General features: G+C 36.6%; 1 protein-coding gene across 2 annotated transcripts in view; it reads right to left on the bottom strand.

Moving 5' to 3' along the window:
- Positions 1-18396, bottom strand: part of LOC137391911 (helicase ARIP4-like) — a 63184-nt gene that overhangs the window by 40085 nt on the left and 4703 nt on the right. For both annotated transcript variants that reach the window (XM_068078468.1, XM_068078469.1), the window contains exons 3-5: positions 18191-18374; positions 13949-14079; positions 4437-4556 (exon numbers count right to left, since the gene is read on the bottom strand). In XM_068078468.1, coding sequence (XP_067934569.1) covers positions 4437-4556; positions 13949-14079; positions 18191-18374 — 435 coding nt within the window. The remainder of the gene's footprint in view (positions 1-4436; positions 4557-13948; positions 14080-18190; positions 18375-18396) is intronic.

Below are 18396 nucleotides of genomic sequence, written 5' to 3'. Positions count from 1 at the left end.
TACTAGCCTATGTATACATATACACTATATGTATATAGTATATGTACAGTAGAACCTCCTATAATGTAAATACTCCATTCCAGGAACGTTTACGTGATAACAGTAAAATATATGTAAATTGCCTAATTCGTTCCAAGACCTTTCCAAACTCACCCCATTGGCCATGCAAAAAGGAGAAAGTTTAATTAGTAGACTGTACCATAACTGCAGAATTATTGGTTTGCATCAACAACTTTTCTCCTTTTTATGATCAATCTCACTGGTTTTATAGACCATGATTGTGGTAAATTTACAACAATTTGATAAGGATTGCACATTTTCGACGTTCACTTACAACGATTTGTTTATTTTTATAAACAGCAAAGTCTATTTTGCAAAGTAAAGCTAATAACAAATATTTTGTACGTCTACAATAAAGCAAAACAACAAAATATTTTTACTATAAAAAACAGTTCTACGTGCTCGTCGTCTATCACTGTCCAGGAGTCAAGGTTAGGATTAAAATAATTTTTCATGATACTCCAACTTGTGACATTAAGGCTGGTAGACTGACGCTGTAATACCTGCACCAATCGATCGCCTTTGTATTCATAAACAATTCCGCAGCTATTCTATTTGCCTTTTGTCGACACATTTAACAATCTATTACGACGAACTAGGATTTCGCAAAAGCTATATATTTTAGATATATGCTAAACGCACGGTGTTTCCTCTTCCGCAAGTGCGGCAAGATAAGCTAATATTCAAATCGATTTCGAAAACTCGCCCGATTTGATATTTTACGTTATATGGAACTTTTTATGTAGTAGGAAGCAAAAACTTGACATAAATTTTTTACGTTATCTGAATTTTACGTTATAGGAGGTATATGTTAAAGGAACGTCTACTGTATATATATACATGTATATATACAGTGAAACATGGATAACTCGTCCACGTATAGCTCGAACACATGGTTAATTCGAACGGTTTCTTTGGTCCGTTCCCACGTAATGATAAATTGCTATAGATAACTCGAACTCAACACTGTTAATTCGAACTGTTTTTTGCCCAACGGCTACCGAAACGGTTGCTATAGCTTTAGAAAATCACTTTATTCCAAGCCATAGAGGTAAACCTCAACTTTTCGTAATTCATAAGCGTCGTTATTACCACCATCGGCAAAATATTTTTGTCAACGACTTTTCTAGAGGTTTGGTGAAATTTGATTTATACCATACATCCGCGTAGCGATCGCCCTTCGGAAGCAAGGTAAAGTGAGGTAATCTTTGCATAAACTTCAAGAAAAATCGGCAAAATTGATCGTGGGTAAAACGCTCAAAAGAAAAAGATGTCTTTTCTTTTGAGCATTTCAACAACGATCAAGTTTTGCCAATGTCAATCTAAAAAACGTCCTGGCAATAACATCACCTCAAACAACGAACCAATCTCAAGTGATAAAAAAATCTCTATACTTTTTGATAAAAACGTTTTAAACTTTACATTAGAAGCATTTAATTTGAAACAAGCCATTTGTGCTTTTGCTTTATATTATAGTTTGTACATGTACTGATGTCTTTTCTTTTGAGCATTTCAACAACGATCAAGTTTTGCCAACGTCAATCTAAAAAACGTCCTGGCAATAACATCACCTCAAACAACAAACCAATCTCAAGTGATAGAAAAATCTCTATACTTTTTGATAAAAACGTTTTAAACTTTACATTAGAAGCATTTAATTTGAAACAAGCCATTTGTGCTTTTGATTTATATTATGATTGTATATGTACATGTATCTACTAATAAATAAGTAAATCCATGGACTTGTGACAGTGCTCTGATAACTTGAACGCTCTGATAATTCGAACACTTTTGCTCGGTCCCTTGAAGTTTGCGTTATCCGAGTTTCACTGTATATAAAAAAAAAATTGTTTCCTCACCCCGGATACCCCGTATGGGTGGTAAATTCTGCTCTAACTCGGGTCTCCTACCAGAGACCTGGGAGTTTGAGCACTCGCCTCAAGATCTTAGCTGTTCCCAATAGCGCACTTTTCTGCAACTCACCTGAGTTGATTGTTGTTGGTATTTGGGCAAGCCACATTTATGTGCCGGTGTTATTGTGCCCAGTGCCCCAATGACTACTGGGATTACAGTTGTTCTTACATTCCAGCATTTTTCAATTTCTTCTCCAAGAGGGAGATATTTCTCTACCTTTTCTTTTTCTTTGCTGGCTATATTGTAGTCATTAGGTACTGCTATATCTTTTATAGTAGCCCTCTTGTTCTCCTTGTCTACCACCACTATATCTGGTTGGTTTGCTGGGACATGCTTGCCAGTTTATATATATATATATATATATATATATATCTATATATATATATACATGTATATATATATATATAATATCTATACACACACATAAAATTCATAATATGTGTAATGTGTTTTATAACGGAATTTGTTGGTCAGATATTTCCAAACAGCTAAAAAATCTTCTAAAAGCCTTGCGCCGAACAGGGATTGAACTCATCTATTAACGGAATAAAACAACTCATACATTTCAAGATAAGAAGGCATATTGCATGCTATAATTTCTTTTCTCATTAGAGGCCCATACGGCAGTATGAATGCCTTCGTGTATTCCACACAAAAACAATTTACTCCATATTTTTAAACAAAAGCCAGTAAACAATGCGATAAGTAAACGGTGGCTACTAATCATCTCTAAATGATTTATTGCTAAAAATGCCACTATGGAGGCAATGTAAAATAATGCTTATATAAACCATGACATGATCTCTAGTTGGTGGCCCTAATTAATGGTCAGGTTTCTCTACAAAAACTAAGCTCTCTACTCTAAAACTCACTTTGCATGCTACAATTTCTTTTCTCATTAGAGCCCCATAAGGCAGTATGAATGGCTTCGTATATCCCATTCCATAATAATGTACTGTGTATTTTTAAACAAAAATCAGTAGAAGACATCAGTCGCTACATCACATCTTCATCTCTGAATAATTTATCGCTAAAATCCGGCTACAGAAACAATGTCAAAGAATGCTTATATAACCCATGACATGTCTAGTTGGTGGTCCTAATTAATGGTCAGGTTTCTCTAGAAAAACTAAGCTCTCTACTCTAAAAACTGAGTATTCCAACTGTAGAAAAAGGTAATTTGAAAAAGTAGATCCCACATACGTCATGAACTGCTGTAACAACATGATGCCAACAGTTTCAAGGCAAAGATCCTAAGAATAGACCTCACTTTGTATGAGTGTACTAGCATAAATATAAGTCTACATATTCATGTATAAATCATGCCACAGCATCTTAGCATATTAGGACACAAACCCTAGTAGGCATACTCAAGATGTTGGATATTCAATTATTGCAAAAAATTTTCGATTACAACAAAAAGTGAATTTTTTCATGCATAGTTACCAGCGCAAACCACAAAATATTTTAAAAATTTCCTTATAGATGTTGCAAAATCACTTTAGACAACTGTGCCACTATTGCAGTGGTTTTGACCAAGCCAAAAGCCTAGCAGTAATTTGCTATGGCGTTAATAACTAGCAAAGACAACAACCAGGATAGAAATTAGGTATCTCTAATTGTTACTTGACCTTGGAGACAGGCTGATGGAAATGTGGCTTTGGGAATGTGGAGGTTCAGAAATAGAGATATGGATACACAGGCTACTTTACTCCATCCCAGACTAGGTCAAGTTTAAACCAACCTAACCCTTATGCTAATGTTGAGAAATTCTGTTTTTTTACTTTTTTCCAGCCTCTCCACTTCCACTTGTAAGGCCATCATGTTTCAATAACACTCCAACACCCAACAAATCAGAAACTTTATAAAGCACGTTCACATGCAATATGGGCAATTGTCCTCAATGAGTGGGTTCATGGACTGTAGTCATGAAAACAGTGTAATAATTTACATTGAAAATCCACACCGTGTGACGGTGTGGATCCAACCGAGGGCAACGCTCAACTTAATGCTAGCATTGTTTTTAATTTATTACTTTCTTTCAGTAAAATAGATCAGCAAAACATGAGTGAATTGGACAATATGTCTCCAAAATGTGCAGACATGCCTGCAAATGTCTGCAAATTTGCATTCTATGCAAATTTGCAGACATGCCACTATAATTGTCAGATGTTTGCATTCTAAGTTACTACCATTTTACCTTTTTCTATAATAATACATTAAATAGAAACTCATTGAAAAAAGGGAAACTGCTGCACACAACTTATAAGATTCTCAGACACTGAAATGTAGCTCATTTACTAAAGCGCCTCCCAAAGCCATGTGCTAGGCAGACCAATTCACCAAACCAGCGAGCAAGTACACTGGTGGAATGCTTTGAAAGAGTTGATAAAGAGAATGCTTCAGGTGATGCATCAAAGGAAGCAGTTGATGATGGAGAAATAAGAGAATAAACAACAAACCTGAGTGTTCCTGTGTATCGTGGTCCACTATCATACAGTCATCATCGGAACTCGAGAGCTCTACCACATCGTGGCTATATGTGTCCTGCGGTGTCTCAGAACGGGGCACTCCAGTCGTATCTGCGTAATAAACATATAATAGGTAATAGCGATGTTACTGAACATCAATGGTGCTCTGTGCATACTCCTCTGCGGTGAAAGTAGGAACATGGTTGGTGTTGACCGGAGTACATAACATAGACTTAAAGTCGGCCTTTACAAGTTCCAAGCTACTTTCAATAAAAAGAGATCAACGAAGTATTTACAATATAAATAGGAAAATGCATGTGGATATATTCAATGGCAGTTTGAACATTTACCGCACGCGTGGACAGTAGAGGCTCCTATAACCTACACCTCGTTTTACTTAATAAATTCCATATAACACAGAGCATCAAGCTGGCGCAGGTACTCGAATTCAAGTTGGATAACAAGAGCCCTATTGTTAGCCTTGAAAGTATCGTTTTCTCTCTTGTCACACTTGAGAGAGAAAATGACATATAGGGGTAGTAGGCCTATGTATTGTATTTTTTTCTTTGTAGCATAGACTGTGAAGAAAAGTGAAAAAATCATTTTAAATCGGCATTGAAGATGTGTGGTCCCCTTAACTTAACATAATATTACAGTAATCACAAACCCTACACAAAGTGTAAGGGTTATGAAAAGAGGAAAAGTTGCTGACATAAACTGATAATGCCACAGTTAAGGTATAAACACACTAGGCGATATTTAGAGCGATATCGCGCTGCGTGGCGCTAATCTGCGCTAGAATTCACCCAGCGTGCTCATCCAGAGCGATAACGTTAGACTTTCTCTGCACAACTTTATCGCTAGCGAGATGCATTTCGATTGGTTGGATTTTACCAGAATGCAATTTTATGGCGGGTAATTATTTCTTATTGATGTTCACCAACGTACAGCAGCGACAATTTGCTATTTTGTTAATATTGAAACATCTTCAGAACGAGCACTGAGTTGTTCATAAATTTAATAATAGCACTCCCAGTCATGTGCATCATAACAAACAAAAATTACAAAAAATCTAAGTTGAAAACCAACATTTGGAGTCAATCGTTGCGCAGGTTGACCATCTTGAGAACGGTAAATATTTAATACATTAGGCCTAAATATAAAAAACCACTACAAAATAAAATATGTATAAAAATTGTGAAAAACATTACAGTTAAAAATGCAATAATCGTTTTTCTTATGTCTCCTTGTAGTGTAGGCAGTGTACAATCCGTGAAAGTGAGATAGGTTTAATAACAAATGCGTAAGTTGTTTACGTTGTCGCCTAGACGGCGCCGTATTGACTGACCTAAATTTATTAACAACTCCGAAGAAACTAATGACACGGAATTTTATTGGCAGTTTGTGGGCGTGCCCATTATATCGCTTGCTAGTGAATCGCTCAAGTGTGTTTATGCACACGCTAGCGATATCTCCGCCCTCCTCATGACGCTCGCGATAAAATCGCCTAGTGTGTTTATACCTTTACTGTACAGTACTCTATATATATATTTCTCAAAGTATGTCTGTCTGTATTCCGGCTATTGCTATTAAAATTTTGATATTGAAATTCTGCATTCTGATGGATTTGAACTCACGACCAATGCATCGACAAGTTTCTTATCTGGATGCTCTACTACTGAGCTACAACGACATAGTGTGGCTCTGTGGTAGAGGCGGTAGAGTGGTAGCCCGGCGTTACCAGGGCAACGCTGGGTAGCACAGCTAGTTAAACCATAGTGTTAAGTTTTTTTTAAAGCTTAAGGAGCAAAGGAGAGATTTTGGAAACATCTTGAAACGGATTAGACTATTTACATGTATTTTACACTTCGTATAAAGTAAAATCCCGATAGCGCAAACGTTCTCAGAACGGATTGTTTAACATGTTGTAGAGGTGTCGACTGTATTATACAAGTGGTTGGCTTTTGTAGGCTATAAGTCTATATTTTCAATCACTAGTGTTACACGCTACAAATTTTTGTCATATTTTTCATCTTCGTAGCATGTAAATGGTTTCAAATGTCGCATACCAGTATTTAATTTTTTAGAGCGATTCCAACCTCCGATTCAAAAGGGTATTTTTGAAAACATTGTATCAACAATGAAGTACTGTGTATGATGTAAACATCAATATTCATAATAATGCATAAGACTTTCTGATCGGAGGTTGGATTTTCATCGCCTTCATTGGTGATGTCTTTACAGCATCCATACGCAACTTTGTTTTCAACGCATGTGTTTTAAAAACATTATCTCCGAAATTAAAAATATTAATTTCGAATTTGAAAGAAAAATATCCTACACGCTTTGACATTGACATTAGATGCATTTTAATATTGTCAGCCGTGCTATAAAATATGCGCCCCACTGTAGCTAAAAGCGCCACAGGCTAACAGAGAAAAAGCGGAGTTGTGCGACAATTTCTTCGTAGCATGTAAACTCATCAGCTACGAACAATTGGGAGTTGTGCGACCAATCCTGCGTTTCATGTAAATACATCTTCCTCATGCCTACGATCAAAACCACAACTTTGAAGCTCAAAGATTCATAGCATGTAACACTAGTGAATGATGCGTCACAGAGTCATATGTGTATCTCCGATCTTAAAATGACTGGCTAACAGTGGATATACATATGACTGGCAACCTTGTGTTCTATTTTGTAACCCAATCATGACAGAAAGTACGATAATTGGAGTGACGAAGAGCATAATTGGAGCGACGAAGAGCATAATTGGAGCGACGAAGAGCGATTGTAATCAAAATGCTATACACATACTCCCTATAATACATAGGCACTAAAGTCTAAACAGTTAACAGTAAACGTACACACAAACCACAGATACAAATACCATTCTATAATCCCTTTCAATCATGAATTTAATCAGAGCCTCAAATAGCAAACGGAAAATCAAATCTTGCAGCATCTTTCCATCTATCGCATTAAGCTTGTCATTCAGCATGGGAACTGAAGCGCTTTGTTGTTCTTTATGGTGCGGCTCACATATTAGTTGCGACATCCCTCTCGAAATCTCACACTGCAACGCATTGCTGTGAGAGACTACGGCTAATGTTCACATTAAGTCAATGATCGCAATGCCATGCTGCTACGCAATGTCATAGTTATTTTAACAATAGCTAAGTACTCTCAAGAGAAGAGGAAAGGTGATAAGTGTGGTTTCAAGTCTCCGATGGCAATTTTACACAGCAAAACCTGTTGGTCTTCATATGTGCAATGCATTTTGGGAATGTTCTGTCCGTGGTTCTCTGTAAAAGTTTCCCGAGAATTGAGCACCAGAGCAATCAGAGCATAGGTTCTCATTTCACCGTGACAGTAGAGCAAGCCTGCTGCCATCGCTTGCAGCCTATACAAGAACCAGGGCTAAAATGTTTGTCCGAGACTGGCAAAGGAATAAGCGAAGAGTAAAACAAGTCAGGCTTGCCATGGTAATGAGTTGACAACTCCCCATACACCTCTCACTTGTGAGTAGGTCACCATGACAAGCGAGCAGCTAAAGCATCTGAACTGCTCCGAGACAGAAATTCAAAATATTGTTATGCCAATGAGCAGCAAACCACAATAATTGAAATTTCATAATTCTAAACAAAATATATTATCTGAAAGACATGTGGCAGTGAACAATTTATGAGAATGGTTACAGGACAGATAACTTTCTGTTTATCCAAAACGATTTCCTTGTGAGATAACATAGTATCGTTCAGCACCCTTATCAACAAAAGAACAACCCGATGACAAATGCCAATTATTGTTGTTACAGTGATATAGACGACCATCTACAAGGCTAACTAGGAAATACGCTGAGTGCAAAGCCTTATTTCTGCACAATTTTTGGTGTCTGAGACTGGGAAAACTTTGATTAAAATATTATAACATTTGTTACAGAAGTAAATGCTCCTAATAGTATAATTATAGGGGCCTTTTTATCATACCTAATTATCAGGTATGCATCGGTAGGAAGTCAAGTGTATTGTGAGTTGTTATTTAGTATTACAAGCACTAGTGAGAAAGTCAGCAAAGTTCCGCATTATGTGAATTATTCTTTCTTTAGCACATCGTTTAAATATAACAAAAACACCACACAGAAACTCAGTCCTCCATTTTTAGCTATACTGAAATATACAAAATTCTGGTGTTTTAGGCTTCCCTATACAGTACATGCTCCTACAACATATACCTCCTATAAAAGATGTATACCTCCTATAACATATACTTCCTATAACATATACCTCCTATAAAATATGTATACCTCCTATAACATATACCTCCTATAACATATACTTCCTATAACGTAAACTCCAAATAACATGAAACATTTATGTGAAGTTTTTGCTTCCTACTACATAAAACATTCCATTTAATGTAAAATGCCAAGTCGGGTGAGTTTTCAAATTCGATTTAAATGTTAATTTATCTCTCTGCTCTTGCAAAAGAAAAAATGATGTGTGTAGCGTTATACTTATTATATAAACGACTTTCGCAACAATCTAGTTCGTCCAGTACTAGTCCGTCGTGATAGATTGTCAAATGTGTTGACAAAAAAGAGAATAGGGTAGTTAGTTGCGCAATTGTTTATAAATACAAAGGCAATCGATTTATGTAGGTGTTACAATGGCGGTGCACCAATCCGTATGTCACGAGTTGAAGTATCGTCAAAAGTTCTTTTTTACGCTAACCTTGACCCCTAAATACAGGTAGACGACGACCAGGTAGAACCGCTTTTTACTGTAAAAAAAATTTTTGTTTTTCTTTACTGCACATGTACAATGTGTGTTACTAGTTTTACTTTGCAGAATAGAATTTACTGTTTAGAAAAAATAAGAAAACCTTTGTAAATAAACATCGAAAATGTGCGCTCCCCATCAACCTATTGTAAAATTATCGCAATCATGGTTTATAAGACCAGTGATATTGATCATAAAAAGGAGAACAATTGTCGATGCAAACCAATAATAATGCAGTTATATGGTACAGCCCACAAATTAAAAAGGTTGAGTCAAGTTTTTCCTGTTTGTAGAGGCGAGTTTGAAAAGATCTTGGAACAAATTAGGCAATTTACTAGCACTTAGGGCCTACTGGTCTTATAACTTAAAATCTCTATAACGTAAACGTTCTTGGAATGTAGTATTTACGTTGTAGGAGCGAGCGCCTACTATACATACTTTAGTATAGTAGGCGCTCGCTATTATTATTTTACCCAATTATTCATATCGGTATATATATACCGATATGAATAATTGGGTAGACAGAAATAAAGACACATAATCGGCAGCATTTAAATGCCAATTGAATAGAGGGCAAATGGAAGGAAGCGAGTCTAAACTCGGTTGCTTATTCTTAAAGACAGCATTCCTGGCATAATATCCACAGAATAAACATGTACGCGTGATTCACCTTCATTTTAGGCTAGGCTACACACCCAGATACTGAATGATCAAACTCTGGCAATGGCAGCCAAGTGGGGATTTTCAAACAGCATCGAAGGACAGCGAGGCTAGTAAACTAGTGAATCATAGAAGACTGCATTATTGACAAACCTCCTACATAAGCTATATGTGACTCAAATCAGAACTTTCCAGAAAACCCTAAGTCATCTCGTTGTAAAGACAGTTTGTCAATGGGTAGTTTGCCAACCCATGTTGTCTGAATTACAACTAGTAAACTGTACTAACTGTAACAAAAACTGTAAAATTACTAGACCTACCATCTGTAATTGCCAGGTCACACATGTATATAATCCATTTGGCGGCAAAGTCCGCACACAGTCCCCATTCCCGGCGAAGTCCCCACCTTTACATTTTCAAGACATGCATATTTACAACTAGACCAATCCAATAGCTTCCAAATCCAAAAGGTAAACTATTAAGAATTTAGTATTTCTTAAGGACCGACTAGCAAAACTTGTATTGGAACAATTGAAATATTGTAATGACTACTAGGAAGAGACTATGGAATGAGGTCAGTGGAATTTCAAGAGCTACGACCTACACTATTTTTTCCTGGTTTCATTGTGTAATATTTATTCAAGCCGCAAAGACACCAATGCTATACTATGTGAGACTCAATACAAACAGAATGTAAACGTCAATATAAACATGATTACAGATGCTAGTGTTATGATGCTCAAGGGCAGCGCTAAAATTATCCAAACAATCAAGCGGGCTTAGAAGCCAAGCAAAGAAAAGATATATGTTTAAGGCAGGGCGCAGCCTAAACACGATTTGTTTGGGTTTTTTAAAGTAGATTATAGATCCCGTTACAGTAAAACCTCGGCATACGGTTGTGATAATTTTTTCGCGTGTTGTGGTATATAGCTTGTAATTTGTCCTTTGAATTTGTATTTTGTTAAATACATTTCTCATTCTCAAAGCTTAACAAAGAATGGCTTATGCAACGTCGCGTAGAAGTACAATGAATGAATTATATGAATCCCTGCATACAAATAAAAAAAATTAATTATTTGTAAAAAACTACATTACTAAAGTAATAATCTGTAAAACAATGTTTTTATCGTCACATTGTATTTACATTACAGACAGACGAATTGAAGTGTAGCCTTCACAAACAAGAGACTGTGGTTCACACTTGATGCCTGTGACATGGTGGCCTTGATGCCACAACACTTCGGTAATTGTCGGAGACAACAATGTTCACATTATCACATACCCATTCGTGTTTGCATCAGTGAATACTCAGTGATGTAGTGCTTTCATTTTTACTTTTAATTTTTCTTGAAGGAACCTGTTTTCGCGCGCTCGAATCAAATACCGGTGCTGTAGCAACTAGGCTATTACTAGTGTTACATGCTACAAATTTTTGAGCTTCGAAGTTGTGGTTTTGATCGTAGGATTGAGGAGGACGTATTTACGTGATACGCAAGAGTAGTCGCACAACTCCCAGTTGTTCGTAGCTGACGAGTTTACATCGCAAAACTCTGCATTTTTTATACTGGCATGTTGCGCTTTCAGCAAACGCAGGGAGCATATTTCATATTGCGACTGACAATATTAAAATGCGCCTAAAGTCAAAGGTCAACGTAAAACGAGTAGAAAATTTTTCTTTCAAATTCTGAGTTGATATTTTTTCATAGGGATGCTGTAAGGACATCACCAGTGAAGACGATGAAAATCCAACATCCGATCGCATAGATTTATGCAATAATGCGAACATTGATGTTTACATCATACCCAGTACTTCATTGTCGATACAATGTTTTCAAAAATGCCCCCCTTGAATCGGAGGTTTTAATCACTTCGAAGAATTAAATATGCAATGTTTGAAACCCTTTACATATTACAAAAATAAAAAATATGACAAAGATTCGTAGCATGTAACACTAGTGTATCATTGCTGGAAATAAATAAATCACAATATCCGTGACCATGAATTACTATCGTCAAAATGGTGCACATTGTAGGCCTACAGGCTGACGTCGGTGTTCAGTGAAATATTGAGAAAGTTTGATAGCTGCTAATTTTCCTGCCTGCATTGTTTTGTCGATGCTACAGGTTAACAACAAAAGTCACATTATAGGCATCTGGTATCAAAAGGTTCACCATGGCTTACTCTGCTGTGTTGTAGGTGCATCAAGTCTTAAACTGGTGGAGTAAGTGACGGTGGCACAAAACCTTTACACTACGTATCCTTATTACAAAACCCACACCATTCACATTCTGATGTATTCACGATTAAAGGTTGACTTGAAACAAAATTCACATTACAGTTATTTGCTATCAAAAGATTCACCATGTCTTACTCTGCTGTGTTGTAGGTGCAAAATATGTGGAAATGTGATTACAAGCTCTTAAAAGTTAAAAAATGAACAGTTAACTGCGGCCATCATGAAACCGCCGTAGATCGGAATCAGTTTATTTCTCTGACGTAATCAATCCATTTGGTTATTGTTCTGACACGTGATGTTATCACGTTAAATGAAAGGCCAATAAAAGGCTCAATGTAAAACGTCTCGTAGCACTAGTTTATGACAAATACTATCGGTTCTACCGGAAAGCCCATATCAAATATAAATGCTCGCTACTTCACAGTGTCGTTTCAGCCAGGTCTAACCATCTAGTCGTAATCTGATCGTGTGACCCATACTTCCTGCCAAATGGCGCGAACAATTTCTGGAGCAACTTTCGACTATCACGGGTGACCAACAGGCACCTCATGTTTAGCAAAAGATGATATGCACTCCTTCGAGCTAAGGTTGGAAGATTAAACAAATTTTTACGGTAGGTTTTGAATTATCAGTGTGCAAATGACAGCTTTATAATTATGATGAAATAGATGCATAAGGACAATAGACGTGGTTTTATTGAATGCGTGAAGTTGATTTGTCAAAATATTCCGACGAATGAGGTTGCATGAAAGTGTAAACAGAAGCCATCGTGTTCAGCTACGTCCCATTCAAGTGTTGGCAAGGGATTCCAATCAACGACGTTTTCGTGATGGATGCGATTAACTGTTCGTTTTTGAACTTTTAGGAGCTTGTAATCACATTTTCACATATTTTGCACTTACAGCACAGCAGAGTAAGACACGGTGAATCTTTTGATGACGAATAACTGTAATGCGAATTTTGTTGCAAGTCAACCTCTGAATTTAGTATGAATTGGAAATTCCATGATGAAATGACAATAAACATGCTAAAAGATTGACACTAAACCATAAAGATTTTAGAACGTACCTTGTCTATAGCTTAATATTGCCTATATATAGTTTTTTATATTTCTAACACATGGATATAAATAGATTCTTATTCATTATTATTTTTCCTTTCGATACATTCAATGCGGCCAGCTGAATTATTTCAGCACAGAAAATGCTGCAAAAATCCCAAACTATAGCATCTTCATGTTTATTAAAAAATATACTATATGATGGTCTATATACTATATGATGGTCTATATGCTGTATGGTGGTCTATATGCTGTATGGTGGTCTATATGTTGTATGATGGTCTATATGCTGTATGGTGGTCTATATGTTGTATGATGGTCTATATGCTGTATGGCGGTCTATATGCTGTATGATGGTCTATATGTTGTATGATGGTCTATATGTTGTATGATGGTCTATATGTTGTATGATGGTCTATATGTTGTATGATGGTCTATATGTTGTATGATGGTCTATATGCTGTATGGTGGTCTATATGTTGTATGATGGTCTATATGTTGTATGATGGTCTATATGTTGTATGGTGGTCTATATGTTGTATGATTCTATGCGTTCAATGATTTGTTTTAATCTGCTTTATATTTTATGGTTCCAAAGGATGGACAGATGAACAGCCTATAGACAATTAGTAAAAACATGATTTCCAAATGCTGAGAACAATGCGAGTAAAATATCTTATAATTCAGATGATCTGTCACCTATGACGGTACACTCTCCTGACAGTAGTGTTATATGACAAACAAACTTTTTGCAGAACATCTTACCCTGTAGAAGAGATTTTAAATGCGGAGCGTCAGGTAAGCCTGCTCTCTCCGCCAACCGCTTCTTACGATCCTCCTCCTCCTTTTGAGCATTAACTGTGTTTTCATCCAGCTTTCCTTCTGTGATTATCTTCCTGCAAATGACGAGTGAATAGCTACTAGGTTGGTTGAATAATCTATTTCCTATTGGATAACTTGATAGAAAAACTAGCCATTTGATTCCAAGGAAAATTTGATCAACATCCTGTTAGATGGAAGGCTGAAAAGATAGCTATCACTTTTAGACTTCTTTCGGGCTGCTAGTTGATATAGCCGTTTGAGCAATGTCATAGCTATCATACTCAAAGCTTCAATTTTAGAATACTTCCTGCTTTATGCGTAATGAACTGGGGGAAACCCGACTCATATAAGCCGACTTACAAGGAAATTTTACAATAGGCATCGCTAGCTATGGTAATGGACGATTAGAACATGATAGTAACACAAAGGGTGCTTTTGAATTACTTGTGCATACTAAAGAGCAAAACGCATAATAAAATATTGACGCATACCTATCGTTATATCGGGCACAAACTAAACATTCGTTTAGCTTTATGCATATCCATAATATTTAAAACTATAAAGTTATCTACTTCATGTCGCTTTTAACTTCAGCACTAGATGACAGACATGGTAATTATTCTCTCAATGATCTGTGAACGAATCAACAGAAATATTTTTAGATGCCACCAAACACAGTTTTCATGAAACAAGAGCTCAGTTATCGTAGCCTAAAACATTATAACGTTGACTAAAATCTTTACTATAATAAGTGCCGTCTCTGTTAAAAGCCATAGTTGGATGTTTGGAAAAAAAATTGCATCACACAAGATTTGAACTAGCAACCATTGGCTTGGTAAACCAACATTCTAACAACTTGCTTTTCGTGTTTTAGGACTATTGTACGTATACATATTCTATTGGCTTCATGAGCACACCTGATGATCTCTGACGGCAAACTGGACTGCCACTCAAGTATATGTGGAAAACAGAATTTACAAAGACTCAATAGAAAGAGGTGTGTTATTGTTACTTTATCTTAGAGACCGCGAAGGACAGGCTCAGCAATACCATGTTCAAAGACCAAGTCTGCCATATAATACATGGTGCAACTTATTCCAACTAGGGCTAGGTCAATTTTAAACTAAGCTAGGTTATGTTACTGTATTTATTTAAAACTTTCAAATCCTTATAAATTTTACCATTTTACTTTCGTATCCTTATAAATTCTCTCCTCATGCAACAAAGAGAACCTCAAGAGACTGAAAGATATGCTGATAGTTTGGTGTAGAGTAGCATTATTAGTCAAGTTGGACATCGAGGAGATCATAAGAGGTTATGTTATATATGTTCAGAGTTAGAGGCAGTGATAATAGAAGCCGACTCTAACATGCTTGGAGCGAGCTTAAACTAACTTAAATTGTATATTTTACACTATTTTATATTTTTTCAATGTTGCTTGTTTAATTTCCGCCGGCTTTTTCACTTTCACTAATAAACCGCAAAGTTTCGACGAACTTTGAAAGTTGTATATTGAAAATGACTTCAAATGTAAAATCAAACATTTGGTCAAACTTTGTCGGAAAATTCATATTTTGAGACGGTCACAAGCAGAAGTTTGTTTCCAACAAAAACGGTAACCAAGTGTATCACAATTACAAATATGCATGAAAAAGGCAATTTGCACGAAACTGGACTGCGCGAATAATTTCATCCTGTCGGGTATATACTTTGGCTTAGAATGTTCTTGCATGACTATGGCGCAGACCCTCGCAAAACGAGTATGATGTCTGCAGAGGCTGCCGAAACGGTGCGTTTTTTAAAGAATGATGTTGCACAAACAATGGCTCTATGATCTTGGCTGAATATGTCCGAGTCCAGTGGTAACAGAACTGTAACGACTTCAGATATGCCCAGTGAAAAGTTTATGATTGGACACATGTCATTCCGGTCCCCTCCAATGGCCTTTTTTTGGAAACTGAACCCCAACTCGTCGCTTGCAAGTCAGGCATTATAGCCCACGGTTGCTCTCTAGCGCCCTCCTATTCCCTACACATAGGGAGCGGTATAATTAGGGTGCATGTGAGGCATTCAAACGCCAATCGTGAAGCCCTCCTATTTTTAGAAGATTTATAGTAGTTTTTCCTAATCAGGATGCATGAGGGTACATGACAACCGAGTCAGTACCTAATAACAGTGAATGTATTATATTAACATCGGCAGAACCGACTCATGTTTCAATAACCGTTTTTAGTATTAATGACTATTGGTACCCCATCAGTTCAGGACGCATGGAGAGATCGTCATGTGTAGTAACTATAGGCCCAATCATTCTTGGACTCAAAAAGTGATTGTACGGTGAGATGATAGTGCACTTGGACGGTAATCCCAAGATCAGCCTTCGATTCGTGTATGGTGATTTGGACAGACGGACAGACCCAGCCCTTACTATAGTAAAGACTAGTACCCTGGCAGTCCAGTGAGCTGTAAGAGACCGTCAGGTGTAGCAACACACTGCACAATTATTCCGAAATATGGTAAGGCAGTTGTTTAATGCCAATGGTAGAGTATCAGTCAAGCATGTCGAATGTCACAAGTTTTGATCCTGGTAGAAGCAATCTTTTTTCTAGCCTCTTACTGTGGCTTCTGATAAAAGTAAGAACATGGCTCTTATTGTTGTAAATATTAAAAATGACTTCATTTGTGTCGGTCTTTATACTACATGCTAGTCTCAATGGTATCAACATTTTGCTGCGGCTAGCAACACTATTCAATGCCAAAGCACTACTCTCAGGCTATGCATCGCAATGAATCCATCCTATTTACACGCACAACCAATTCGGGATAAACGCCTACCATAGATATGAATTTATGGGTTCATTTCATAACATGTGCTATAAATAGAAATCTAATTGAAATTCTTTCTCTATAAAATAATGAAATTCCATTGAGCATACATGTAGGCCTAAATGAGACCCGACATCCGCAATTAATAACACTACTGTAGCAGTAGTATTGTATTGTTGCCGCATCGAACAAGTTCAGTCTTCAGCATTTAATAAATTGATGATAAATTAAAAAGGAAGTGGCTAAATATGCACCAATAAAAACTTTAGCTAGGACATAGTTTTTGATAACGCAGTTTTAGCATGTTAGAATGTGTTACGCAATCGCTTAAGTCTCATTTCCAACACAGAAATATAATTTAACCAAGCAAAATCAGGATAATAAGATAATAGCAGACAACCAATCCATCAGTAAAGCTAATGTAAAGCTTGAATGCTAATGAAATATTGTTATGGCTTAAAGACACTAAGACAGTTATGTTGAAGAGAGTAAAATGAATGTCTATGAATCATGCAACTTTAAGCATAGCATGTTATGTCACTTGTATCTATGGAATCTCATATTTTGCATATTATATGTTCTCATGCGTTAGGGGCGTCGAAAACAGACTAAAAGCTTGTCCAAATTACTACTTATAGAATGAAACGGATTTTGTTTGTTGAAACAAGGGTTAAGATAAGATACACGGTGAAGACTATCAGTTTTACTAGTCAGAGCCTCTGTTAGCGGTGTCACTAGCCCCTAGCCTATCATAAAATGTTAGATAGAAAGACATAAAGGTTCCTAGGCTATGATGATCACATTGAGGAGTTTTCTTCAGATTTTCTACATAAAACCCTGTAGACTGCTTAGAGGTACTTTTTGGCTAAATACTTACATGTATAATACATATTATGTGTAATATAGAAAGAGGAAACGAGAATTTATTTAAGAATTTCGATAAGTTCTGCCTGAAACCCGTGAAATCTTTACCAAGAGCTAATACACCTCCAAAGCCATGAAAGAAAATGGCAGCAGTGGTCACAAATGTACACTACCAGACCGCAGCTGTCAGAATATACCTCAGATGGTACCCGATGGTACATCAAAATAACCAGTGATAGGTGCTAAGAAATTGTTTCATCTCAGGTGGTTTTGAACTTTATAAAAACCAGTTTCCAAAGCTTCGTTTACGCTCCAATGAAAGTATTCATGGCTAAGTGTGAGAGCTTATCTATGAAATCGGTTTCCGTGTCACGCTATGCCGTGATTACATATATGTATGTACATATGTATATAGGAATACATAAAATATAGATATGAATGTAAATAATAATTAGTACCTGAAGGTGACACATTGCACCTAAGGTTTGTTCTCACCGTATATTTCGGCGCTCAGAAGCTTTTTTGCGTTTCCTCTTTGTCTTGTCACCTTTTTTCTTCTTTTGCGAACTTTTACCATTTCGTGGCCTGGTCCCTTTCTTACCTTCTGTTGTAACACCCTTTTCTTTCTCATTATCTTTTGCTATTGGCTGATTAGGCTCTGTAGAATGATTTTCAGCCTCTGTAAAACAATTGAGAATTTT

This window comes from Watersipora subatra, chromosome 3 (genome assembly GCF_963576615.1).
Source record: "Watersipora subatra chromosome 3, tzWatSuba1.1, whole genome shotgun sequence".
Taxonomy (NCBI): Eukaryota; Metazoa; Bryozoa; class Gymnolaemata; order Cheilostomatida; family Watersiporidae; genus Watersipora; species Watersipora subatra.
The sequence above is the reverse complement of the archived record's forward strand: the minus strand, read 5'-3'. Positions and strand labels throughout refer to the sequence as shown.